We start from the raw sequence: 27702 nt of genomic DNA on the forward strand, positions 1-27702 counted from the left end.
GAGGAAACGCAGGACACCGGGACGTCTGAACAAAAAACAAGGGGCTTCTTTAAAGAGGCTGGAGGGGTAAGAGGCAACTTTAAAAATGAGTGATCTTCATGTAGAGAGAGGACAAACGTGTCACTCGCGCACACACAAGGCTGGGACAGCGCAGGGCATATGTGGAGACAGTCCCTACAATCCCTAAATTACTCATGCTTACGCCAACACACACACACACACAAACACACGCACACAAGAACAACCCCATCCCCACCTAAGCTGCCCCCCACGGTGAAAGGGGAGGAACAGATTTCTGCCATGCGGTGTCTCCGAGCTGCTTCGACAGACGGAGCAGGAACTTACGACGGGGCGGAGCCTTCATGCGCATAATGCCCAGATGGGACCCTGGACTCTGCGGCACCACTTCCTCCTATGCCCTCACACCCAGCTCCCACAATGCACTTTGTGGACACCTCAGTCTGAGTAGGTGAAAACAGGGTAGAGGTTCAATACCATGTACCATGGTCGTACACGCTTGTGAGCCCCGCAGCCCCCAAAAGCCGGATGAAAGGCTGAAAGCATAAATGACACAGTGCTCCATCCTAAGTACAGATCAAATATGAAATGGGACTCAAAAACAGGCGCTGAAACCAAGAAAGGGGCAATACAATCTTTTCAGAAGACAGCATTTTATAAACATTGAGCACTAGTGTCTTTCTAACAGTGCTGAGAACTGCCTCAGGCATACTTGGATTCACAAGGTTAAATATGCAGCTAGATTTAGTTCCCATGGCCATAACTTCACGAGAGAATCCGTGTTCATAAAGTTTGTAAAGTGTGTTCATTATTCAGCCACTGTAATAACAGTGTGCATGCGCTACCTAATCCAAAGTCAGGTAATAACAGTAGCACGAAGAATGTATTGACTGCAAAGCAAAATATGTGCGGGCGTAGAGGGATAGTCCCTTATGCTACACACACATTGAACATAGATACAAATATTACATTTGAATAAAAAACCCTTCATAATATTATTCCCTATATAAATGAATAGCATAGGCCTACACATACACACAGGCATTTATGTGGGCTATGTGCAATGTCACGAGATGAGGAGGCTACTTCAAGTACATCTGTCTTAAATTATGAATAACAACTCAATAACAACTGAACATGTTAACGGACATATTGAAGTGCAGCAGCAATTGCATATTATTATATTCCTGAATCAAAACAGAAGGCCATTCCCTGCCAATGCTCTTAAACGTGAAGTCTTCTGAGGTCTCGCGCCTGTGTTTATGACAGTTCACCAGCTGTCAGCTCGGTACAACTCCATCAACTTGGATACAACTTGTCACCCCGTGTTATTTACCTGCCACGACCATTTTCTCCTCCCTTCCCTTCAGAGCGCGCTCTCTGCGAGGCAGCTGAGTCTTATCGGCCATTGAGTGAGCGGCGGCGAGCGACACGGACACGATAAGGACCCAAACAGTTTGTGTTTGTGGGAACAACTGGGGAAATGTCTTCCGGTATGCCTCCATGAGTTTCGCGGCGGCGGGCACCGGAGAGAGCCGGGAGAGGGAAGGAGGGAGGGAGAGACGGCGGCAGAAAGCGCCACCGATATGAATATTCATCGTGCGTGGGCAATGTCGTGCGCTGCATATTAACTAATCAAGGGGTTAATATGACTTTGGCACAAAAGCCTACAGTGCACCGTGTGCGGGAACGAAATTAAATTGAAATAAATATCCACGCCGTTCCGCATGCAAATGAGCTCGCGCCAATTATGAGCTCTCGGTCGGTGGGAGGTGCTTCTGGGAGATGGGCTCGCAGCGTGGACGTGTGGACGTATGGATGGGTGGGTCTCGCTTTGTGGCTCGTTTTACTGCAAGGAATTTGTGTGTAGGGTTAATCCTGGAGAGTAACAGCTGCATGAGTCAACTGTTAATAGCCAACAAAATGGCTACCTCGCTTGTGTTACAATGTGAAACTAAATAAATAGGAAGTCTGTGTATGATAGCTGCCACTCATACTGAACATGTTTTTTAATAGCATCACTTTGATGTATTGTACAACCATAAGTTAGTTCTGTACATCTTAACATATTATTGTGGTTGTAAATTATTTAATGTAGCCCACATTTGTCCACACGCTGATCCATGCTTTAGTTTTTGTAACTTCAACCTGAACCGTGAGAACGTATTTATTGTGCAATGATATGTAGCTACACCTGCAAGGTGTGGTCCAATGAAACTTCTTATGCAAAATTTGCTCTGTTTGTTCTGCTCTTAGTATTTTCAGCTTGATTTTCAGGTTGGTTGGGTCATATCTGTTGACAAATGCCAAAGTCATAAAATGTCATTGCTTTAACGACATCATATATTTTTCTTTCAGTTACCTGAGCAGTCAATGATATTTTCAATTACAGTAAGGCATACCAACTGCATTGAGGTAAAAATTCACACAACACTTTGCCATAAAAGTGTAAAAAGTTACAAATTGCAAGTCCAAAGTCTTCAAGCAAGTCTGAACGTTGATGTCTGTGATGTGCCTCAGTCATCAAACGCCAGATATACTCCACATTATGTTATAGATGCAGCCAGACCAGTAATGTGATAGTAATGAGGGCAATTATTTACATGTAGGAACTTCTTGTGCATTCTTTGTACCAACCAATTCACCTGCAACACAGAATCTAAAGCATTGTTCCTATATCCTGCAAGCCAGAAAAATATCACACCCTGCTGCAATACCCCGTTTCCCCCTCTCTCTTCCTCTATCTTCCTCTTTCTCTCTCACTTATCTGCTGGGGAAATGAAGCTCAATCACCTGCGGAGGAGCTGAGGGCGGCACAGGGGACTTTGCAATGCAAATGCCAGGTAATTACCCGAAAGCTAGGAGAGTGGAAGCACACAGATGAAAATAGAGCAGGCAGAGAGAGAGAGAGAGAGTGTGAGGGAGGGAGAGAGAGAAAGAGATGAACCGAACACTAGGTTCACATGCCTGTTGATGCAGGATGATTGGGGTGTTTCGGGGATGTGTGGGGATGTAGGATGAGGAGGGTACAAAAGGGTGATAAGAAACATAGGAACGGGTGGAAACTACAGTGTGTGTTATAATTTCCTCCCCATGCTGTGAATGTATATGTGAGTTGCTTTTCACAAATAATCAATAAATGTTGTATTCCCCTGTGTCTCGCCGGTGTGCTGGGATGAAGGACTTTTAATTCAGAAGAATATTTGTGCCGAATAAAATTAGTTTTTGCTTGAGTGCGGTATCAGTTTGAGTAAAAGTATGTGTGTGTGTGTGTGTGTGTGTGTGTATGCATGCATAAGTGTTTGTGCCTGGGTGCTTGTGCGCACGTAGGCATGCGAGTCTATGAGCTTGTGGCCACCATTGTCTGCGTGCTCGCTAATGGGACCTTGTGTATGTGGGTTATGTGTGCGCATGTGGTGGGTTATTGCATATGTTTGTGTGTGTGTGTGTGTGTGTGTGTGTGTGGTTTGTGTGTTGTACCGGAGGATTTAGTGAGTATGCCAGCTTGCAGCTGTTTGATTGTCAGTGAGTGAGAGCGAAGAGATGTGCAGATGTGAGTATCAAAGAGATTATGAAATGACCTGGAATTAAACACCGCAGTAGATTTTAACCGGGTATCGTGGCACGCTGAGCCCTCTGTGATGGGGGGATGGTTGGAAAGCTGTATGTTTATGTATGTTTAGACAGTTGAATGCAATTTAATTTAATAAGCCCAAATGATTGTTCGTAATTCAATACAGGACTCCAGCGTTTGTTTGTTTGTGGAAGATATTACCAAGCAATGGTGTGACTCACAAGCAGTTTGCACCTTGACTCAATAGCTGTCGCTGATTAACATCTGAACAAAACAGGAGCCAGCCAACCAGAAAACTGTTTTGGCGATTTAGTGTAATTGTAGCTTTGCTAAAGTCTCACTTCGCCTAATTAGAATAATAAATCATGCCGCCTCGTTGTTTTCAAAGGGCCCTCCATCGTCTCGCCGAAGCAGGTGGGATTGTGGGATGGTGTGAAAAAACAAAGGGTTTGATTGCTCGGCTGAAGCTCCAGTCAGTTAAAAGCAACGTGGCGCTCTCTGGGGATTCATATTCAAAACGGAGCCGTACCAATTCATAGACCTGAGTAGGAAAAGCCAACTTGACAAATTTTGATTCATATGCTGGCCCATGCTTGACTTCACTTGACATAAATCACTTGGCTCATTGGGAAATGGAGAGAGGAGATGGGGGGTTTGTTTGAATGACATGAAAGGCTGAGAGGGGATTGCACGGTGGTACTTTTGCAAGATGGTTGTTGTGTCTCTCAGTTGCTTTTTACAAGCAAGTAAATGCACATTCTGCTGAGGCCATCAGAATCCAGCTTCATGGCCAACTGTAAACACAAACAGGGAATTTGACTCAGTAATGTCGTTGCTCTCAATGTACATACTGTACATAGATTAAACAACAACACAGTGGCATTTGTAAACAGTAATACAGAAGTGCGGTGCATCTGAGAATAGATGACAGTGTATATAGTGTGCTCAGCAGTACTGGGTAGGTGACATCCAATATAACATTATCTCTCTCATTTCAATTAACTTTGTTTCCACAAACGACCAAATCAATAGCAATATACTGAATTGTTCCTCCTAAGACCGAAGAAATCATCAAATATTCACTCACATTTTAGAAGCTAGAGCTGAGAGGCCTTTTTTAAAACTGACTTCAAGACCAAGTGATTATTTAGTTGCAGATTTATTTTCTGCCGATCAACTAATCAATTAATCCTTTAAGCTCTATAGCCTCAATATCTTTGTCATCTTATAATCGCAGAAGCGTCTACCATGTGCTAGCACAACAGAAAATATTGCTTCTGAAGAGATAGTATGCCAATGTAGTCTCTCTTTAGAGCTGTGTAGCAGTTCTCTGTGAATATTGGATTTTTTATTTTAGTGATTCAAATAATTTGATTTAATTTGTTCAGTGATGTTGCTTCTTCATTGTTTGCAGCGTAAGGCACACTTAAGTTGTAAGTCTGGAGAGCTCCTGCTTTGCAGGGATTGAGGACTAGATTTGAGGTTTAATAGCTATTTTTTCAGTCAAAGAATAATAGAAGCTCTGCTGTATGAATTGTTTGAGACTCTTTCTCATGAACTCTCACCATACACTCTTTAGACTATTATATTGGATCTCTGCTGGATGTTTGGCGCTTCAATAAAATGTAATAAACTTGTTGAGTCTTTCTCTTCAGCTTAATATACTACAGTTACATTGTTGGGAAAATTACACCATTTTTGTACAACCCAATTTGGTCTAATTTAGTTAAATATCAGACGCATTTTCTTTGGCATTATTTGCTTCCAGACCAATAATTTTCCACAGAAGTTCTGAAGATGTTGTAAACATAAACAGCAGGCAGACGCATAATAAGTATTTAGATAATTTGCTGAGGTAAAAGTAGGAAAGTCACACTAAGCCCTGCATTCAATTTGACTATGTAATAATTGACAACAAACTGTAAAAGCACTCGTTATGAATTGTCCCCGTCAATGTAAGAGTATTTTATAGCTAGATCATTATTGTTGCTTCATTAACCGGAAATCATTAATTTAATTTGGTCCATATTGGTCACAGTTTAACAGCTTTTATATGTTGGGGAGTTTACCCTAACTGTAAATGTTATCAACTGATTCATGTATAATCTTACTGGAAAGCCGTCAAATTAAATATTTACCTCTGAAATGTAGAAGTGTAAAGTCACATAAGAATAAATAAGTCAAGTACAAGTACCACACAGTACTTAATGTTGTTACTTTAAACCACTGACAAATGTATTATTTCATTCAGTAATAATACAAATATATACAACATTTAACAATATATATTATTCATCCCTATCACCCAACTTTTAAGTAATTCCTTAAAATAACCTTCAGAGTTGTCCTTCAAAATCCCCATCATGTCTCACTTGTACATTAGTTGTGGTATTTTTTAATACATTTCAGAATGGGACATCGACCATTTTATATCACAGGTTGCTCTTCAGGTACAAGTAGAAGGAGAGGAAAGATATACGGATGAACACAAAGGACACAAGAGGTGATTAGAGCAAGCTAAGTGCAGCTATGTAACACCAGTCCACTTCCTCTCCCTCTCGCTCTGGTGCTCCAGCCGTGCTAAGAGTGGCTGGGCTAAGCCACTCTTGCCCTACATACAGCCTAAACAGCAGATTACTGACTGTCCCTCTAATCCCATGCACCAGGGCATGTGCCACTGTCACCATGCACCAACCAGCCAATCACCCTGCAGCCACCGTCACCGTGTCTGCTGTTCTGCTAGCTGTGCAATGCCCCCGCCCCGATCGCTAACATCGTCCCTGTTTCTGATTTTTTTTTGGGGGGGGGGGGTCGGTCACTTTGGATTTTCGGTTTTATTTCTATCTGAATAAAGCGCGCTGAAAGCTGAGATATCGAAAGACACGCATCTCTTTCTCTCTCTTTCGCTCTCGCTGCCTTCCCCGGCGACACCCCGTCCTGTCCTCATCCTCCCAGTGCCCCCACCCCTCTCACAGTTTTAACCTACTCATGACCACCTGGCATGGGACAGCTTCCTCAGTCCCTCAGCCTCACCTAAACCACCAGGCCTGAGATTAGGGTTAATCTGGACCTTGTGTCATCCTGTATCTATCCACCACCCCCACAGCCCCATTCTTTCCTCCCTCCCTCCCTCCTCTTTACCAAAGAGGCTTTGGTTTAAAATCCTTTATTGTGAACCCCCGCTCCCCTTGCAGTGTCTTTCTGCCTGCTGCCAACTGCAACTTTTCCTCCCGCACCACATCCTCAGCCAATCCTTAAACAGATACTGGTAGAACCTGTCCCCAAGCTATGTTGGTAAAGAGATATGAGAAAAGGATTTTTGCATTGTCTTCCTCTTTAGAATACATTTGGAATCAGGCAGACACAGGCACGATGCTAAAATAAAATGCTTGCTTGTATGTGTGTGTGCACATGAGCATGCTGTAATACTTGACTATTCTTACACAGTGTGCACACTGTGTAAGGATTTGCCATAATGGAAAGCAATGGTGTCATGGTATATGTGTGCATTTTCAGTGGCTCACCCCCTCGTCTCACCCCGAGGACAGAGTAAAGGCACGGAGGCCCGAGTTGGATGAACGGACTCCACAATGGTGCAGAGAGCAAAGATGCATTAGAATGAAGACAAAAAGGGGAAAAGACACAAAGTGCTGAAGCCCCTTTTCATATTGTTTTTGTCTCCGGAAATAAATGGCAAATTCTCCCTCAAGCAAAGTCTCCTTTCTTAAGTTGAAAAGCCCAAAAAAAAAAAAGCACTTGGCAGACAGAAACTGGTAGAAAGGAGAGTGAGAGGTAGAAAGGCACAAGGGATGTAGGCCAGCAATAAAGTGTCTTATCGTAAGGGGCAGAGTGAGAGAGACCCTTGAGCATAAGAACCTGCATGAGTTGCGTGCTTTAATGAGAAAACGGCATGGAGGATCTGTTGAAATGATCGCAAGATGCTGAGCTTATGATGTTAATGTCAAATTCCTTGCACAATCATATTCAGCCAATTTGTTGAGCACTGCTTAATTTGTTCCGATTACACAGATAGTCTGTTCGCTTATTAAAAAGTCGGAGTACATGTAACATAAATGATTATTTATAGGGTTCAGTCATATGAATCCCAGTCAGCCGAAGGTTCCTCATGCTTTTCAAGAGACACGCACACGCACACACACACACACACACACACACACACACACACACACACACGCTCGTAATGTGAACTTGATGACATTATTGCTTGTGGAGCAGACCTTAATGCTTAGAGGTAGGATGAGATGCTAAAGATCTTCTAACTGGATTAGGAATATGGAATCCCAGAAAGAAAAAGAACAGCGAGATGCAGGAATGACTGGAAGAGCGAGAGTGACTGATTAAAGGCCAGAAAGCAACAGAACATGCTGAGAAAGGAAAAAGTCGGAGGAAGAAACGAAGAATGTTCAAAGTGATTGTGCAAGAGTGCGAAATGTCCACAGAGAGCAAGAAAGAGAGAGCGGCCGATGTACTTAATGGATGTAAATTAATTGCTGTCATGTGGATTCTGATCCCAATAAATCAGGGTCAGTGTGGTCTCCGGTGCCATGACTGCATGGTGGAGAAAAGGCAATAGGGAGCCTCGATCTGACCGACACACACTCACACACATCTGGATGTAAGTATACACACATTTGCTAAATTCTGAAATCAAATCAAATCTTTTGAGCCCCCCAAAAAAAGTTGTGTCATTCATGAAATGAGCTAAATAATAATAATAAAAAAAAAAGAACCGCAATATAAAACAAATGCACCGCAGCGCTCCACTAACGCCGGCAGAGAATCGGCCCACATGTGATATTTTGGATGCAGCGTGCCGCGCCACGAGATCGCTTTCATCATGAGGAGCTTTTCAAAAATGCACCTCAAGTCCAAACAGAATCCTGAATGCCAACGAGACCTAACTTGGTTATAAATGCAACGTGGTCCAATGAATTAGCCGTTGCCTGTTTATGAAAATTACCACTGCTCTTTCTGCTTAACTAGGCTGCAAAATTGATTTACCTTATTTCCCCCAGTCTATGACCATCACAAAGATACCCTGTTATTACGAGGGCTGTAAGTATTGTTGTATGTGTTAATCAGAAAATATGTGAAGCATGCATTTTAATTACAAATCTTACAAGGGCAATTTAAAAAAACAAAAGCCCTGAAAAAAAAAACAAGTTGCCCACAGATTAAAAGAAGCTGCCACGCTGCAACACCAAATCAATTCTGATGTGAACGCTTCCATATTTTTAAAACGCATTTCCTTCATTACATTTTACAGTACAGTATGCCCCATATTATATACATGGTGTTTTCTTTGATACTGTATGCCCCAAAGCAAATCACTCATGTTCAAACAATAATATCTGAACATGACAGAAATGGTGCAAAATGGGAAGTAGGTCACATAGCAATTTATTTGACAAAAAGGGATGGGGGTGGGGAACTGGGGCATGGTGTATGGTGGATGCAGAGGCAGCAGCGTTGGGAAGGTTTTTGGGAACGCAGATCAGATAGTGTGCGTGTGTGTGAGTGTGTGTGTGTGTGTGAGAGAGAGAGAGAGCAAGTGGGTGCTCTCATTCGACCTGGAAGTAAAGTTACAAGTTCATACAAGAACTGCTTGGTCAGTGAGTAATTTACTTCTTTCTTCTTTTTTTTTAGCTGACACATGATCATGTTGGTTACATCTATATTTTTAGGGGGTATTTAGTAAATACTACAAACTATACACAGAAATACACACTCATCAGAGGCTCCATTGTCCACTCTAGTGAAATGGAAACTGATATTGCGGTCACTGGACTGACACAGCATTGATCAGCTGTCAATGAACTGCCCAGCTGGCCCCCCAACCTCTGACACATCTAAACACACACACACACACACACACACACACACACACACACACACACACCACTGATATTTACAGAGTAAATACCGAACATCCACAGAACCTACTGTAAATACATATATTCCCCTGCACATGAATCCACACACTCGTCTCTCTGGCTTCCTCCTGATCCTGTTTGAATCCCGTCATCACTGAACATCACAGCTGTATGATTTGTGCACGAAGGCCCCGCGTATGTATTCTCCACTGACCTGCAGCACTAAATACTACGTTGTGTTTGGCTACACCACAGTGCTGATGCAGAGACTCCTGCATTTGTCTTCAGGTTCACCTCTAAGCCAGAATGTGTGTGTCGTTGCTGAAAACTCTGGTAATGTTATTTTTTTGGGGGGGGTAAAAATAAATTTAAAAAACAACTTTCAATAAAAATGTGAAGTAGTATTTTACATATAAAATAGTCTGCGTGATATTTGGGGAATGTCAAATTCTAAGAACAAAAAATAGCTCCTCTCCCAGGAAAAACATGTTGTTGAGGTTTGACGGATGCAAAAATAAAAAAAAATAAAAACATTATTAATACTGATTAGTGTCACTGACGAATAGAGGACATTTCTGTGGGATACACTTTAATTCTGCTATAAACACTTCTGCAGCATTGCAATGCAAAAGTTCCTCAACCAAAGGAGGAAAAAAAATACTTTCTTTGTTTTCTTTGTATGATTAAAATAATAATAATTAAAATCAGTCATAAAAATGTGTGTATTTCATATGTCACCCAAATAATGTACATAAACATGAAAACAACTTAGCGTACGGGGCATTAAGTTTATGTGGCCCTATTTACATATTGAGAGACTGCACTGTATAGACCTTCAACACAATCTACAATCTGCGCAGACTGCACTGAGGATCTGTAAAGCCACATTAACACATGAGAGAGGCTCTGGAGCACCAGTCTTTTCTAATGACTCGATAATCCGACCCAAATGCTGCCTGCTTGCTAATCTCTCCACCAGATTACCGAACTAGGGACAAGCACTGTCTATTTGTCTCATCCTGTCTCTCTGCCTGTCTGTCTCTCCCGGCTTGTCTCTTTGTATAGCTGCTTGCGTCTTTCGCTTGTTTTTATATGTAACATAAAAGAAAAAAAATCTCTGTGATCGTCCTAGCTGTCTGCTCGGAGGGTTGCGTGCCCGTTCGCCCGCTCTCATCCTCGCATGTACAAGCTTTTTAAAATGGAGAACGCGGTAGCAGGACATGAAAATGCAGTCACAACTCTCCTTCCTCTCTTGTGCGAGGGTGAACATAACTAATTCTTAACGTATAAACATATACAGAATAGAATGGATAACATTTATGGCATGTAATTTATGCCCATAAATAATAAGGCTCCAGTCTTCTCCAAGAAATAGACACAAAAAAAAAAAAAATTGAAAGAGTGGACAAGTGTGTTCCCCAAAAACAGATAAAGGAAAAAAAGAATGAACTGTCCTTCCATTCAAACTGCCTTCACACACATTCTCTCTTAAAACTGATCTCACTATCCCTCAGAAACGTAAGGCCAAGCGGTCTTTATTGCAGAGCTCTGCTGCAATGTTATTGTGCATTTCTTGTAAACAGATCTAAACTAACGTCATATTTGTCACACATCAACCATGTCCGATGCTATATAGGTACTATAAAACACTGCCGCTGTTTTCTGCCTGCGAGGCCGAACAAAATGTCTCTTTGATTTTACAGAAATCACTCTTTGTATGCCTCTCTGTGTGTGTGTGTGTGTGGTGTGTGTGTGTGTCTGTGTCTGTGGGGTTTTGGCATGTGTATGCATGATTTTGTGTTTGTGTGTGTTTGGACTAAGCCGCATCTCTGTCTTATATACTGTAGCTCAAACTGCTGTTGACAGTCGGCAAAAAGTTTTGACATTTAGCTTTTCACAAAATAACACTTGACACAACTAATACTAAGTGAAAGTGTCTCTGAATTATCCTGCTGTACCTGGCAGGTTTTGCAGATTTGGTGACAGACGAGAGACAGATCGTATATTGCACCAAAAATTATACATCAAATTCTAGGACATTTTATCCCATCAAGGTATGTAATTCTGCATGATATTGAAATAGATATTTTACACTTTTACTGAAATTGAGATCAAAGGGTGGGAAAGTAAACGTGTGTCAAATTGCTACTGGGCAGACATGCAGCCGTTAAGCCGGCATGCTTTTTATCATACGACCAGCAGCGCCTGAACCACACGACTCAAACTTCCGACATTGCTGTAATATCACAGATAAAGTGAACATAAAAAAATGATCACAATCAATCTGTACAGAACACACAAAAACACTGTGATCCTCGTCTATTTGACATTACTGAGGAAAAGCGTCTGGAATGTTTGTTAAAATAGGCTCTGAGTTTTCATCTTCATTAAACCATTACTGCACTAATTTTCAAGCACGTAAATGTATTCAAAATATTAATTTGTAAATTAACATTGCCCCAACGCCTACATGTAGGAGTGAAGATGTAATATGGAAGCATCCTGTAGGTCTGAACAGTTCGGTGAAAAAATGGTAAAGTAAGACTGATAGACAATATAAGCCAAAAATCTTGAATACAGTGGGATCAGTCAAAACAAGAACATATAAAAAAATACCCTCATACCGAATAGATCTCTTCCTGCATAGATATGACAGTTGTAGATGTCGACACATTTCAAAATAATGAGAAAGGTTAGAAGCGATAGATAGAGACGAGCTAAGTGGGGAAGTGAGGCATGAGACGGGAAAGAGCAATGGAGGGCTGGAGGGAGCGAGAGACAGAAAAGGATTGCTGAAGAAAAAAAAAAAAAAAGGTGATTTGGGCCCCAGTAGACTCAGCACTGTTAGTGAACATGTATGTGTGCATGTGTGTGTGTGTGTGGGTGTGTGTGCCTGTGTGTATAAGAGGGGGAAAGAGAAGAGGAGGGGGTGTTACTGCGGCTGTCCATTTCCCGGGATCAGCTGATGGCCTCGGATGATGGAGCGGAGAGAGGTCAAGGGTCAGAGCCTTGCATTGTCAGCCTGGCCTCGCTCTCCCGCGGGACTCCCTCCCTATCTCGCCTCCCTCCTCCATCCATCCACCCCCCCCTCCCCCTCCCGCCCGCTGCCGCCCGCACATTTACATACATTTATCAACGCCGTGCGTCGCCGCGGCTCGCCGAGCGAGAGGATGCACCGCATGCATTACCGGCTGGCTTCCTCTGCGGTCTGCGCCGCTGCAGCTTCGTGCATTCACTGCAGTTGCAAGCGTTTCATACTGTGGAACCGGGGCAGGACACATATGTGCATCTGAAGGAAATCTGTATGTGTTGCGCGCACATCTCTGTATATGTGTGTGTGTGTGTGTGTGTGTGTGTGCAGGACAAGACAGGCCCTCCCAACCCCCCCCTCCCTCCTCCCAGTTTTAGGCCTACCCCCCCCCCTTCTCCCCCACTCACCTCCCCCACTTTGCCTGTGTAATCCCTGCCAGCTGGCCCCGTTGGCTAATCCCTCTGCACTGATCAGCTGGGCCACGCATCCAGTATGGGACAGGACAGGGACAGGGGCAGATAGGGGCGGGACGCTTTATGTGTATGTGTATGTGTGTGTGTGTGTGTGTGTGTGTGTGTGTGTGTGTGTGTGTGTGTGTGCGAGGTGGGGGGTGGTGTCGACCAGAAAGCATAAATTGGAGCCCAAGCCTTCGCCTCAGCGCAGTGTGTCTGTGTGCGAGCCAGTTGCCTGTTCCTCCTCGTTCGTCCATCCCTTATCTCCTCTCCTCCTCCCTTGGATCCTGATACATATATACCTTAACGGCTTATATATGTATATTTTACATCTTGGGCTTTTTTTTTGTCTTCCTTTTTGGTTTTGTCTTGTGCAGATCCAAATGGATTTTTCCAATGGTGGTGACCGGGTAGAATTTAGCTGAGTTCAGATTTTTCCTGCTACCCTCTCTCCTCTTGCCCCTGACTGCATGCGTTGACACCTGCCTGCTTCCCGTCCCTTCCGCCCCCCCTTGTCCGCCATCCCACCAACCCCCCGCGTGCCTGCTCCCCTGCTCTTCCTAACCCACAAGGACCTTCACAGGATGGAGCTGCGCAGTCACAGCTACAACTACAGCAACAACAACAACAAAACCCGGACCAAGGACCAGAAGGAGGAAATACTCTGCGGCTCCTCTGCTATTTTTTTTGACTTGTCTTTAGAGAGGAAGGATGCATTTGATCCGAGCGAACCCTGTTCTGCTTGTGCTCCATAGTCTTAATTCTGTAGGCAAATATAGACAGAAATTGAGCGTGTTCAAGAGTTTAAAAAGAAAAGGGATTTTAAATGTAATAGATGCATTTTTTTTTTTCCAGATGTAAAAGTCTTCTGTAATGGAAAAGAAGCTAAATTCTTCCTTTTTTCGCTTTTTGCTATCCATCAATATTTACTAATTGTCTAATTATGTGTATGTAGTTATTAATCAAAGGATGGAGATTGTTGTTATTTAGATCCTGTTTTCCAGTCCGTACATAGTTACATGCGCAGAGTGCACAGAGAGAGAGAGAGAGAGAGAGAGAGAGAGAGAGAGAGAGAGAGAGAGAGAGAGAGAACAGTAGAGAAGAGATGGAGAGTAGGAGGGAGGGAGAGAGGGAGGGAGGGAGGGAGGGAGGGAGGGAGGGAGGGTAAGGGGGAGATAACGACACAGCTTTACCAACTGTAATGAAGAACTGCTTGGTCTTATTAAACCGTACCAAGCTCTTAACCAGGAACAGCGGAGGCAGTGCTATGGTGAGGATGAAGCATAGCGACGCATCGCAGTGTGTGTACTCATAAAAATCTAGCCGTCATCCTTTGTTTTCCTCTGAGGGGAAGATGGTCTGCAGGAATGGTAGCAATCAGGTAGCTGGGCTGCTGCTCTCTTTATGGTGCAACAAAGGTAGCTTTGCACTCTCGCTGTCTCACTCCCTGTTTCTCCGTGCTCTGCCCTCTCTGTGGTGCTTTTTGAAATGATGTTATGTGTGTACAGAAAATGACTCTAATAGTGTGAATGCTGCTTTGATGATCACTATAGATGTAATTTTTTTTTAATTCACATTTTGTTGCTGGAAATCCTTTCTTGCTCAAGCGCATGCATTTACACACTCTGGGCTGTTCCGCCAGAGGAAATCACAATGTCATTGGTTTGTATTATATGTGTGTGGGTTGTTTTTTTTCCGTGTATAGAAAATCTGTTTTTATTGCTAAGGGAGATGCTGCTGTGGGATTAGCATGCAATGTACTTTGACGTGTGAAAGGACCGCATAGCCGCCTTTGAGCCCCACAGGGAGGAGAGATCACAGGTGAGGCGAGAGGAACGAGAAAGTCAAACAAGGATGGACCGACAAAAGATAACGTCGGGATGTACTTTAAAGATTGCGATAGTGACAGCGTTCAGAAATGTTCATTCGTGTTGAAAATTGCTTTAGAACGTGAATACAAAGGAGGGAAAGTGTCGCTAAAAGCGGAGTAAGTGACAGAGGAGAACGGGAGATGACGAGAACATTTTCGGGAAGTTTGGGTTTGAGCTCTTTGTGTTCACAGTGGACCTTGATTTAATTTCAATACAATTAAGGCACGCGGTGAATGCCAAGAGAGAAGCCATAGTCTTCGGTCACCTGACAAAACCCGGCACCCGGCCGCTTCAGGACAGGAGAGCGGCCGCACGGATAACTACAGAGACGGATGTCTGCTACGATTCTAGGAGATTAACACGCAGCGACATTAAGCGCCACAGAGAAGCAGGAGGCACAGAGGTTACAGAGCCGCGACCTCAGGCATGTGAATAGATCAGTTCATGCGAGCCAGAAGAATCTTGAGGGGCAAACCAAAAAAAATAGAGAGAGAGAGAGAGAGAAATACACTAGAATCACTGGGCACCAGTCAAAGTAATATCCTGGTTTCCATAATGACAGAGCAGCCTACCAGCGTCAGTCCTGTGGCCAAATGGACAGAGGGATCACACCAGGGGGATTTGCCATGTGGTGACAGAGGGCCACTTCAAAGGTCTCTTTACGCATGAGTGTACACTTGCCCTGTTTGAGAGGAAGATGGGAAAACAGGGTGAGAATGCTATAATAGCATGATGGGCTATTGTGGGAGAATGATCTTTTATCATAAAAGGCATTCTCATGCATGCTACTTTATTTTATAATGTGAAAGTACGGCTTTTAAATTGTGGATTAAATGATGTTTCTTGTTTCCTTTTTCGGTTTGTGGGTTTCAATATTGTGCCTTTGTTTGTGTTTATACCCTGCAAAAAAAAAATCTAAATAAAGAAGTCATTTCACGGAGCACATTTCTATTTGTTCTATTCAGTGTCTCTTTTCAAAGTAAAAAGGCCCAAAGCACTTTATGTGATTTAAATAATGAGCTTAATTTCTACTCCTATAATCACAGAACTGCATCAAATGCTTCAAGCTGTAAATCGCTGTCGGCGATAGAGATGCAAGTTGACCTACATTTCTGATGTTGGAGGCGGAATATGCAAAAAAAAAAGAAAAAAAAAGGAAAAAAGAAATTGTGAATGTTTGGTCAGATTTCATTTGATGTATTTTACTTACACAGCGGCTTGAATTCTGCATTTTGGTTTAAGGAGATAAGTCAAGTCAAAATATGACTGTGTGCTTATTGCAGGAAGAATTCATAAATTCATCCTAAAAAGAAAGAATAGGATCAATTCAGAAACCGATATAGGGTGAGAGATAAACGCAAACGGCATCTACAGCCGCATCAATATAAACTCTGTATGGCTCTTTATGTTTTGTTATGGATGACATTTCATCATTGCCTGTCATCTCACACAATGAGAGTGTGCAGAGGGCACACGCGCCACACATGTCGAGACAGAGGTCGTCAACTCTTTTCAGGCCCCTTCGCCTGTCTACACATTATGCATTTTTTCAAACTCTCAATAGAATTGGCACACCAGGAGAAAAGAGGGGGTAATACTCAATATGTCAACAGTGCCGGACCCCTGCTGATGGTGAGCAGGTGACTCCCCCCCCCCCCCCCCCCCGCCCTCCATACGTGGTAAAATATTACATATTCCGATGCCTAAATTTGGAGAAAAATCCTAGTTTTTTGTCGCCAAATAATGCTGATAAATTAGGTGGGGAATTATGCCTCCAATCTGGGGAGGCCCTTTTTGTCCATGTTGGAAAATAAGACAATATAAGTGTATATATGTATAAAACATGATTGGGACATATAGCGAACGTAAAAGAGCTGTAGTAAAATACAAGAAAAATATGCTGAAGTGAAAATAAAACATTATATAAATAAAGCCGTCAAAAGCGATTGTCATACACTTTTTTTTTCTTCTTTTTTTTTATCTTGACTGTGTTTTCCTTTTAGAGGCACTCTTTCCTAAACAAAACACTCGAAAAGAGAGAAGAAATCTAATTTAATCATGTAAATAGAGGTCGGGTTGGCGACATGGTGAAGCGTCACTAATGGAAGAAAGAGATGGATGCCTTATGATAATGAGGGGAAAATAAAGCAGAAGCATGACCTTGCAGTGCGATATCAACCCACAGACACAACGCTCCTGATGTGTAGCTCTCCTACAGAACAATACAGGAAAAAATACAATAGATAAATATTGCATTTTTTGCCCTTATACAATTACAGAAATGCAAGGTCACAGAGTGTAATATTAGAAATGTTAAACAAGCAGCTCTTAAATGAGTAAATGCAAAAAAATAGGATATCCAGTGAATACTTGCCATTTCATATTATTTTTTACGTATATTATTTCTAATTATGTCAGAATTACAGCCTTACTGAGTGCACACGATGAAGAAACAAGTCCACACGCGCGCGCGCGCGCGCACGCGCGCTGGTCATGCTAGCAGGGAGGAATTTCTCCTGTCACCACTGCAGGGCAACTTATTTTGTTTCTCCATCTCCCTCTTTAGCTTGATGTGCGCTCCGAGATGCGAGTGCTGACCTCCTCCCTCCTCTTCCTCGCCTTCAACCCTCCCTCCCCCTCCTCCTCCACTTTCTCCCCATGGTCCCATTTCTCTTTCTTCTCCTCCGTCGTCTCGGTGGCTGTATCTGCTTCTCTTTTATGGCCGTTCATTTGCATCCCAAGAGGGACTAGAAGGCGTCCCCAGAGACGCGCAGATAAGGGTCACAGGAGATCCCCTCGAGGCAGCGTGTGTGCCACGCAGCCTCGACTCACACGCGACACGTGCCGCCGACCCCCCCTCTCGACACACACACACACACACACACACACACACACACACACACACACACGCACGCACAAGCTCAAACAGCTGAGTGATGCTGACCCGCTGTACCATCAGCATCACCAGGTAAAGTCTAGCGGCTGCAGACCCGAACACCTTTTGTCAAAAGGCCTCTCCTTGTCCACCCTGTCATGTTATATTAAGGTCATCGTTGTGCAGGCTCTGGTTAACTGTAGGCCTACAACTCCAAGAGTGTCACACATGGGCTGCACCAGGCAGAGGGGGATATATATCTATATTTTAAGAGTGCGATCCTCCGCTAACCTTTACACAATTTTGTGCGAATATAAGTCATTATTTTGATAATAGATTCACAGACGCCATAGAGCTTAATCCCCAAATATGTTGATTAAAAACATGGGATGTATGCAACTACAGCCTATAGACTAATATAGTATATTTAATGGTTGCAAACAAACACATGAGAAAGCTTTATTATATATATATATATATATATATATATATATATATATATATATATATATATATATATATATATATATATATATATATATATATATATATATGACGACTTTATATTGGTTGTTGATATCGCTGTCTCTCCAGTGTATTTATGGGATACGATTGTATAGCTCAGGTAAATCCTAAATGTAATTGCAATCAATGTGTTTTAATAGCCGACTCCCGCACGTAAAGGGCACACAGACCCCAGAAAACCCCAAGAATGAAAAGCAATAAGCGTTTATACTAAAACATTGACTGACACGAGGCAGCGTTTGGGCATTGTGAAAAACAAAAAAAAACATATCAGCCATACTACGCACGGAAGGCCCTGGTGCTGATGGGACCCGTTTAGGAAGCCCGTCGACCTCCGGCTGAAGAGCGCGTCCTCTCCTCTGGTGGGGAATGAGCCGCAGTAAATAATACTGTGTCGCCCTCTTGTGGCCGCGACGTGCAGTACAACGTAAAGCACTGACGAGGAGAGAAAATGGCGGATTGCAGTTCATTTCTCGAAGTCATTAGTCGGCCTACACAAGCAGGTGTACATGCTCGGATGGACATGTGAGCATTTCCCCTACACGTCACATGTTCACGTGTAAAATGCAGTGACGTACCCAGGATATCACCGTGAAATACATAAGAGTGCCCGGTGCAAAAATAAGTTACATTTCAGAGCTAGTGTAGTGCCTTAAAACAAAGGAAGTGTAGTATGGTTAATAATTGTACTCATGCTGGACATCCAAACATACTTTCAGGAAAAGGACCCATCACAAGTAGACAGATACAGGCCACCCACGTGACTACAGAAACGCTCATGAGGAAAAACCCACACACCACTTTGTGGAGCATCTTTATTATGCCACAAATAAAAGCCAGTAGTTCTGAAAGAGGACCTTGCGGTTTTTTGTGTTTTTTTTAAATTTTTTTTGTTTTTGTTTTAAACTCACCAACAATGACATTCTGAAAATGGTGGAAGCTGATTGTGATATCATAGTATGCAAAGTTGGCAGAGCAGTCAGAAATGGGAGTGTGGAGGACATGAGTTAGGAAAAGAGAGGGAAGAAATGCAAGTGAGAACTGAAGTCAGGATGGGCCTTGGACGGGCTGTGTATGAAGATTAGCAGAAGAAAATTAAAAACATTAATTCATATACCCATCAGGGAAAAGAAACATGACAAGAATGCACAGACACGCTGCATGACAAAATTGCTTTACAGTCAAACAAGGGGAATGCACACCAGTTCTGCTGAATATACCACATTTATTACTTTTGAACTGATTAATAGAAAGAGTGGGGCAGAGCCACTCGCATCAATGTCTTTAGAAAACGGAGGAAGGAGAAAAACAAAACAAAAAAGAAAGCAGGCCATTGCAACAATGAATAAACTTGTCCAAGAGAAAGAAAAATAGGTTAAACAATGTCCAATGACGACTGTTAACAGAGGGCCCCAATTTTTTTTAGACTGTAAAATGATACACTGAGCAAGCTCATCAACTTAACATTTCTTCTGCTTTCAAACTCTTGACCCCCCGCCCCCCACTCTCTCCCTCTCCAGATCCCTCCACACCCTACCTTCCCCACACACGCTGCGTTCAACACATGCGAAAACAAAATAGAGGGCCGTTCTGAATCTGCAGTCCTCTCAAACATGGCGAGCATGTACAAAATAGATTGTGAGCATAGATGACACCAGTCTACGATGAAAATCCACTGAGGAGGAAACTCCACTGGATCCTGGTTGACGTTGTGGGCATCCTCAGAAGACAGGGGGGCGTGAGAGGGGGGTTACAAAGAAAATGAGACAAACTGCCCATTCTTGACTTTGGGATACTATTATAAGCAAACACTACAAATTGCTATTGGATTTGTGTGTTTGAGAATTACAGACTTGCTCTTGGACCATAAAAACAGGAGATGATCCTTTCATTAAAAAAAAAAAAAAAAAAAGGAAAAAGGAAAAAGCAGCATACAAGGGAAAAGCATATGTAGTGGAATGGGGTGGGGCAAAAAAAGATTTCACCTAAAGATGCTATGCATTTAGTTGTAGTCCTATGAATAATCGTTTCCTTTTCTTTTCACTACAAGTTCGAAGTAAGTCTTTAAAGTCAAAAGAAATCAAGAAGGTCTTCATTTAGTTTTTTCGTCCTCGGTTAATTCTTCACCCCTATTAGAATTTCTTAGAGATCTGGATGTAATGATGTAATGGGGTGGACAGGGCTTTAGGGGGGGCCATTGCAGTCTTTTGACCAGAGCACCAACTGTTACTTGACTCGTCCTTGACGCTCCTAGAATACAGAGAAAAAAAGAAAAAGTTCAACACAAAATATTTGTATTTCTCAAACTAACGTTGACACAACATATTTTAAAGCCAAACATGCACCACATATCGTCGCTTCCATTTTGCTTAAATGTTCTCATTAAAAGGGGCATGCAAGCCCAACTATGTAGAACAGTTCAGATAGAGAGAGGATGTGGATGCTTGAGGTCTTATCAATATTCATGAACTCCCAAAAACTAGACATGAATCTGACAAGATTTCCAGCAGCTTCTGCATGTAGCGACAGATGAAGCAAGTTACCTGAAGCCTGTAATGACTCCTGTTGCTTGGGTTGCTGGGATATGGCTCACTGCCTTGGACCTCCACCTGTCACAGAGGAGTGAAAACTGAGCTTAACTGGAACAGACAAGTCACTTTACTGAAATTGGATCTTGGGCACAAATTTAACCAATTTTTTTTTGTAAATCTCCACGCCTGTAAACCCTCTGGAACAGCAGCGCTCGAGTCAAGTCTGTCATTAACCAGAGCACGACATGATAACGAGCTACAAGATAGATCACAACTGTGCCGGCAGACATTACAGGTACAAACGGCAAATAGAAAAACACCCAACTCTTTACATTAACAAATTATTGATCTAAAACAACCAAGTATGACTAAAATGAACAATACGTGTGCTGAAAAGTTGTTTGAAGTTTCATAGACAAACAAAGGACATCTCTTTTAGGCACCACTATGTCAATAACATGGTCACTTGAGTGTCTCAAGTTTGAGTGTCGATAATAAACTCCTAAAATACATTATTCACTAGTTTGGGGAACGGCTGATCCTTGCTCAATGCAATTTTGTGATGAAAATCAGTTTGACATTTCTTAAAAGAATACCTGAAAAGAACAGAGCGGTACAAAAACAAAACAAAAATAATGAATAGCTGAATAATTAAGGCGCTACCTTCCATCATGTACAGATGTCTTTCTTACAGATAACTGCAAGAAAGCAAGCAAAGTGTTCCTAACAAAATTCTAAATCTCATGTATGCTTTTAAAGCACCGACCTTTAAACACATTTGGCATTAATAGGCGGTACGTTACGATAATCAAGCATACAAAGATACAGTAGAGTAAATATAAAGATCCGACCATACCAGACTGGTACAAACCCCAATGTGCATCTACAGAATAAGGCTTTTCTACAACCAATTGAAAATAACCCGGGAACCTTAAATTCTTTTAGTACACCATTCGGTGACTATTAAAATAAAAGAGGTAAAATATGACATTGTGTATGCTAACGGCGCCCTTAATGTGTCCATCTGTCAGGTAAAAAGATTATAAAATGTGTAATACAACTGTGCGTCACACCAAAGCCCAATAATTACACAGAAACTTTTTCACAATAAGAATTGCAAACAATAATTTCAATAATAGAACTACACTTTACATAAGCTATTTTTTTGTTTCTCATGTTGATGCTGACATTTCAACACAAAAAAAGGCTAAACAGGTTTCACTCCGTACCAAAATGCATGTTCAGACATAAGGCATAAAACGACATTTCAGACATCTTCAGGAGAGTGCACAACCCAGTATGTGTTGATGCTGATCAACCAAATTACAATAAAATTCATTTTTGATGTTCTCATGTAATCCACTGTATATTTGCATTTCATAAATTAGCTTCTAGTGAATATCGGCAGGCAAACATATTTTTCATGTTAATTCTTGCGTCTGTTATTACTTTTTAAAGCAAAGTGATTAACGGTAAAACACCAAACACCACAAATCGGAAGAGAAAGGAAATTAAAAAAAAATCTGAATTCTGACAAAGACCTTAATCCAGCCGGAAATAGAGATGTTCCTGAATTCATTTGTAAACCAAAGGGAAAGGTAGCACGAAAGAAACAAATGCACATGCACATCCAAACCATATTCTGCACCTATTTCAACATTTTTTTTTTCATTCATCCGTTTTATGCAACAGTAACTTTGTTACCTTTTTCACACACTCTTCCTCTTCTTGACGCTTCTCGTAGTGAGAAAAGTCATCGAAGATGGATGTGGTGTGTTTATATCCAGCGATGATCTTAAGAACCTGCCTGGCCTTGTCCAGCGGTACCTCCTGTGTGTCCCGAGAGTTGGTCACTGGCTTGTTTTCGTTGTTCTCCAGTCGAATGTGCCGTAGCTGACTGTTGGGAACGTCCTTAACAAAGATCCAGCGCACATCAAAACGACCCTTCCACTTGTCCTGTGACCACACGCCAGCAGACGTGTTGTAGTCCACGGGTGAGCGCATCTCTGCTACACCACAGAAGTGACCACTCCCATTGACACTGAACAGAAGATAGAGTGGACCTTTGCCACCCAACGAACGGTAAGCTGCATCAAGTCTCTTGTTGCCGTGCTCCGTGCTGCACCAGATGTTATACTTGATGGAGCGGTGGATGTCATCCTCGGAGTAGCTCTTGATGATGAACACCCTGCCCTGCTTGGGGTTCCAGTCAAAGTCCTTGGGGTTATAACTGTTGACCATGCGCAACTTCTCCAAGACTGGGTGTGGCTCAGAGGGGACTCCAGGAACCACACCCACACCAGATGAAGTGGGAGGTGACTGGCCTGTACCACTCCCACTGCCATCCCCAAATCCATTAGCCCGGTTCCGTGGAGGGACCCAACGATTAGGTTGAGAAGGTTGCTGTTGTTGGTTTGGAGGAGGACCCTGGGAGAGAGGATGTTGGGGCATCTGAGCCATACCTGGTTGCCCACCTGGTGGAAGCTGATGCTGCCCCATCTGGGAAACCTGTGGTACCATCTGTCCATTGCTGAGGGGCATTTGTGGGTTCCCTACAGCAGTAGCTCCAGGTTGTGGGGAAGCCTGATTGGGCGGCTGCCCATTGCTGGGAATAGGGGTTATCTGCTGAGGGGTTGCAGCTTTAGGCATGGTGCCCTTGTTGTCCCAAGTGCCTATGTCCATGTTGTGTTTAATGGGCGGAGGAGGCAAATTGGCACCGGCCATGCCACCCTTGGTTTTCAGCTTGGGTTGAGGCTTGGCTGGCTTGCTGGCAATATCTGCCCAGGAGGCGGGCTTGGCTGGGGCAATCGAGACAGGAGGCATGCTTGGAGGTCCTACAGATGATACGGGGCCAAGGGGACCCCCACCAGGTATGCCAGAGCCAACCACCTTAGGAGCCATGTCCCCATTACCACCAGGAGCGGCACCACCAATCTTAAGCCCCGCCATGCCCTGGTCAAGGCTGTTCATACCAGGTGCCTTGTTCAGGGGCTCATTGGCAGCGGGTGCAAACGGGGACTGTCCATCGATCATGGCACCTCCAAGTGAGCTGGGAGCATAGGCATAGCTGCTGCTGTAGCCAGAGCTCTGCGGTGTCCCCGACTGGGCCTGAGAGCTGTTATTGCCCCACGCAGAGAAGTCGATGCCACTGGGGAAGAAGTTGAAACCGTGTTGGCCCAGGAACGGATTGTTCCCCAGGGGGCCTGGCTGGCCAAACATAGCGTCCGGGAGGTAGTGGGGCTCCCCATTGCTCAACTGTCCATAGGAGGCCAGGTAAGGCATAGGAGGATCCCCACCTGTGGACCATGCTGCCTCATTCAAGGAGTAGGAAAATCCTATGGAGGGGCTGTAGTAGCTGGGCATGTACGAGTCCGACATGGCCGTATAGGCATTGCTCTACAAAAAAGGGAAAAATAATTTGTTTTAGTACAAGAGGTCAAAAAAATAAAAATGCATTTTTTTCCACACAAAAAAACAAAACTCAAAATAAAAATCTAACAATTTTGTTGGGTGGATATGTATATATACACCTTCTGGTAGATCAAAAAAGTCAGACCAAGATAAAAGACCAGGAGATATATTGAATTATCATTATTACAAACTAAGGCTTCACCACACAATAATAATTGTTGTGTCCCTCCCCAGGCCTGACATGTGGATGCATAACACTGAACTATACATTAGGAAAAGAGTATCAGAAGCACTACCCTTTTGTTAAAGAGACGGAGTGGAGGAAAATATAGGGTCTATTCTTTTTCTCTACAGCCGACTTGAGACAGCGTCTGTTACTCCACATGATGACAATCATCCACCAGAGCAAAATAAAATTCCAAAGCAACCGAAAGTTGAGTCAACTAAAATCTATCAATTACTGCTGCCCATCCTTTGAGTCTTCCTTTACTGCTCAGTACCGCAAAAAAAGAAAGGATGTGCTCACAGATAAAAAAAAAAAGAGGCCTTAAGGCTACTGGGAGATTTAAAAAAAAGAAAGCATGTAATGTGTATATTAATCTTCTGGTTAGAGTCCCACAGATAATTAAAAAAAAACACTTGTAACTTCCAAGGCCTCTGTTTAATAAAATTGATACCGCCAGATCTTAAAGTAGAAACACAAAAAAGCATTACATCTAAATAGCATGTAACAAGTCAATATTAGGGATGCGCTGACCCAAACTGCAAGCTCAGTACCGGGTTCAATCAAGGCATTTATACACAGCCAGGAGAAGGCCTACATTTTTTTCTTACATTCACTTGAATGACTGGACAAAGAAAAGTAAAAATCCACACTGACACCACAAGAGTTTAGGTTTGCATAACTATCTGTTGATTTGATCTCTGAGCTCTTCAATCGCTTCCTAACTTAAAAGGTACAAGTCATTGAAAAAAAAAAAAGAAGGAAAAAAGGGGTTAAATTGAAAAAGCAGCACCTACTGGCAAACACTGGTCAATATAAGCTTACCTGTCTGGCCTGAGTATTCAGGTAAGGCTCAAACTCATCGTCATTCAAAGTATCCTTTTGGGTCACAGCTCCGTTTTGCACTGAAAAGAACAACAACACCGATGTAAACAGAGTAATCGTGTGTATGTGTCTGCAAAGATGAGTCAACAGATGTCTTATCTGGTAATGTCACATCAGAATCACTAGTTCCACAATCAAACCATTCCCTTCAATTATTCATTAATGACCCAGGAAATGCCACTAAAACGAGCATGATGATGAATCACATCCTATAGTCATGGGCTTCAGATTACACTGAATAATCTTGCACACCATATGAATCAGCTCTGGAGAACAATTGAATGCACTTGGCATGATTGGGCTACATGTTGGCACAAAGCACTTAAGACAATCAGAAATAGACCGAAATTAAGCCATTAGTGATGTTTCCTGAGAGGATTTAACGCATTTTGAAACGCAAGTGGACCAGTGACCAGTGCTTGTTTTCATAAGTTTCAGGTTGCTCTGTCAAAGTTAACGTTACGGTGACATACGACTCCTCGCGAGCTTTTCATGACATGGAAAAGTAAAATGATGACCACGAACAGGTTAATAATTACATTACAGGCCGCTCAACACAATGACTGGCGCGCGCGAGGCCCATTTGGACACACAGAGGAGGGGAAAGCATGTCGGAAGACGTGTCATTTCGGGTTAACTTAGCAGCCAGCTAACGTTAGCGCGCTATGTGTGCGGTTAGCTGCATGGAGTTGCGCAGCGTCTCCATGTTAACGAGCGCCAAGAGTCCTTTCAACATGACGGACTTGGCTAACATTAGCCGAGTGGCCAGGGCTATAGGACGACACCTGTAGCCTAACGCTGCAAAAACAGTCTGCAGACAGTGACATAAAGAGAGGCCGCGTGATAAGAGGGCACCCTCGCACCTGTCAATGCAACAAAACGCGTTGCAAGTGCAACCAGGAAAAGGATGCTGATGTGTATCATGTAACGCTAGCTAGTCAGGACGCGGCTAATGCTAACTGTGGGAACCTCACAAGTGCCATTTCACTTCTGGGATGTTGAGGAAACGCGGAGTTTAGGGGCCGATAGCTCGTCGGGAGACACAGTGTCGTCTCGCGTTTCGTTTCAGTGGCAAATCATACGCAATATACATGAACAGTTTATGAAACAGACGGGCCTATTTGCTCGGGATAGCTAACGCATCCGCGCACGTAAAGATTTTCAAAGAGCACCGCACGTAAAAAGATCCGCATTCACTCAACGCCAAAAGTCGATACCGTCGGCCAATATTTGTTCTTACCTTTATTAGCTTGGCCTTTCGGTCTCTGGATTGGGTCCAGGTGATTCATGAAGGTTTGATTTATGAGAAGAGAGGAAGGGGAAAAATAGATGAAGAGATATATTTTCAGCAGTCAGTTCCTTTAGCAGGTGGTCAGGCCTACTGCACTACTGAGCCACAGCCGCTGCCTCGGAGCTAAGCTATCCTCGCTAGCCGTCGCGATGCTGAGAAATTTGGCCCTCGTAAATGTTCAGAAAATACCTCTCTTTACCTGTTCAAGAAGGCTGCTGGCTGACATGTCTTTCCCCCCCCGGAGCCTGTATTACTATATTTACTCCTAAATAAAAGCGGCAGGGTGCAGAATCTGTCTATCTATGGAAGCGTTTCACCCAAGCGCCCCTATCTCTCTATAGAGCCTGGTTTCTACACAATGGCGGGCTGCAGTTTGCTTGACAGACTCCTCAACATGGCTGGGCGGCCCTCGTCAACCCACGATGATATTTATTTACCGCGGACACGCGCCCCCCAACGGCGCGGAGGAGCAAGGCCTCACCCCGCGACCTGTCAAGCACACTCACGAAACAGTATTGAACATCAAATATCAAATACAATTGTACATGTGTGTGTATAAGCATAAAAGGAAATTACCAATTGGTGCTTAACCATATAGCCAAAGGTTTCTGGACTTTTGTTGAATTTGGTGTCCTCAAAGTGACCTGCTGATGATCATCAGGAGTGATGATAGAAATTAGTTGAATCACAAGGTAATTTATTGGGGTTGAACAATATATATGTCTCAAACGAAAAACTTAAAAAATAAATAAAAAAAATTCACTGTAAACATGGCGTGAAGCCAGGTGGGCCTCACTTAACTTTAAAGGACGAAGCACTAGACAATAACCTTTTAAATGAGTTCTTAAATTGGCTGGTATTCCCTTCCAACATATTTTCACTTAAATGGAAATTGTTGATTACAGACTATGTTTTTTCAAAGGAGAACACATTTCTTATTTTGATTTAGAAACTAATTAAATATTTGCGACTTTAAATGACTTTCTTCTTAATTAGGTACCAATCTTTTGCTTTTTTTGGTCTTCTTTCCAGACGGAATTTATTGATTAATATTAAATTGTGGAAATATTAATGTTAATAGTTCCCAACAAGAAAAGGTAATACATTGTTTTCTTACAGTT

The 27702-nt window shown here is 42.9% G+C and overlaps 2 protein-coding genes across 2 annotated transcripts in view; both read right to left on the reverse strand.

Moving 5' to 3' along the window:
- Positions 1-1644, reverse strand: part of msrab (methionine sulfoxide reductase Ab) — a 30341-nt gene extending 28697 nt beyond the window's left edge. Inside the window, 2 exon segments of the mRNA XM_068580232.1 lie at positions 1355-1587; positions 1589-1644. Coding sequence (XP_068436333.1) covers positions 1355-1587; positions 1589-1644 — 289 coding nt within the window.
- Positions 1645-19081: 17437 nt separating this feature from the next.
- On the reverse strand, positions 19082-26969 carry ythdf2 (YTH N6-methyladenosine RNA binding protein F2). Its single transcript, XM_068580567.1, has 6 exons — positions 26781-26969; positions 26531-26555; positions 25231-25310; positions 22476-24167; positions 20784-20849; positions 19082-20490 (listed from the first exon to the last, which is right to left on the reverse strand). The coding sequence occupies exons 1-6, from the start codon at positions 26805-26807 to the stop codon at positions 20467-20469; spliced, it is 1914 nt and encodes a 637-aa protein (XP_068436668.1). The 5' UTR covers positions 26808-26969; the 3' UTR covers positions 19082-20466.
- Between the last annotated feature and the right edge of the window lie 733 nt (positions 26970-27702).

Source organism: Clinocottus analis, unplaced genomic scaffold, assembly GCF_023055335.1.
Source record: "Clinocottus analis isolate CAN_PGR_092001 unplaced genomic scaffold, fCliAna1.0.p SCAF_17, whole genome shotgun sequence".
Lineage (NCBI taxonomy): Eukaryota > Metazoa > Chordata > Actinopteri > Perciformes > Cottidae > Clinocottus > Clinocottus analis.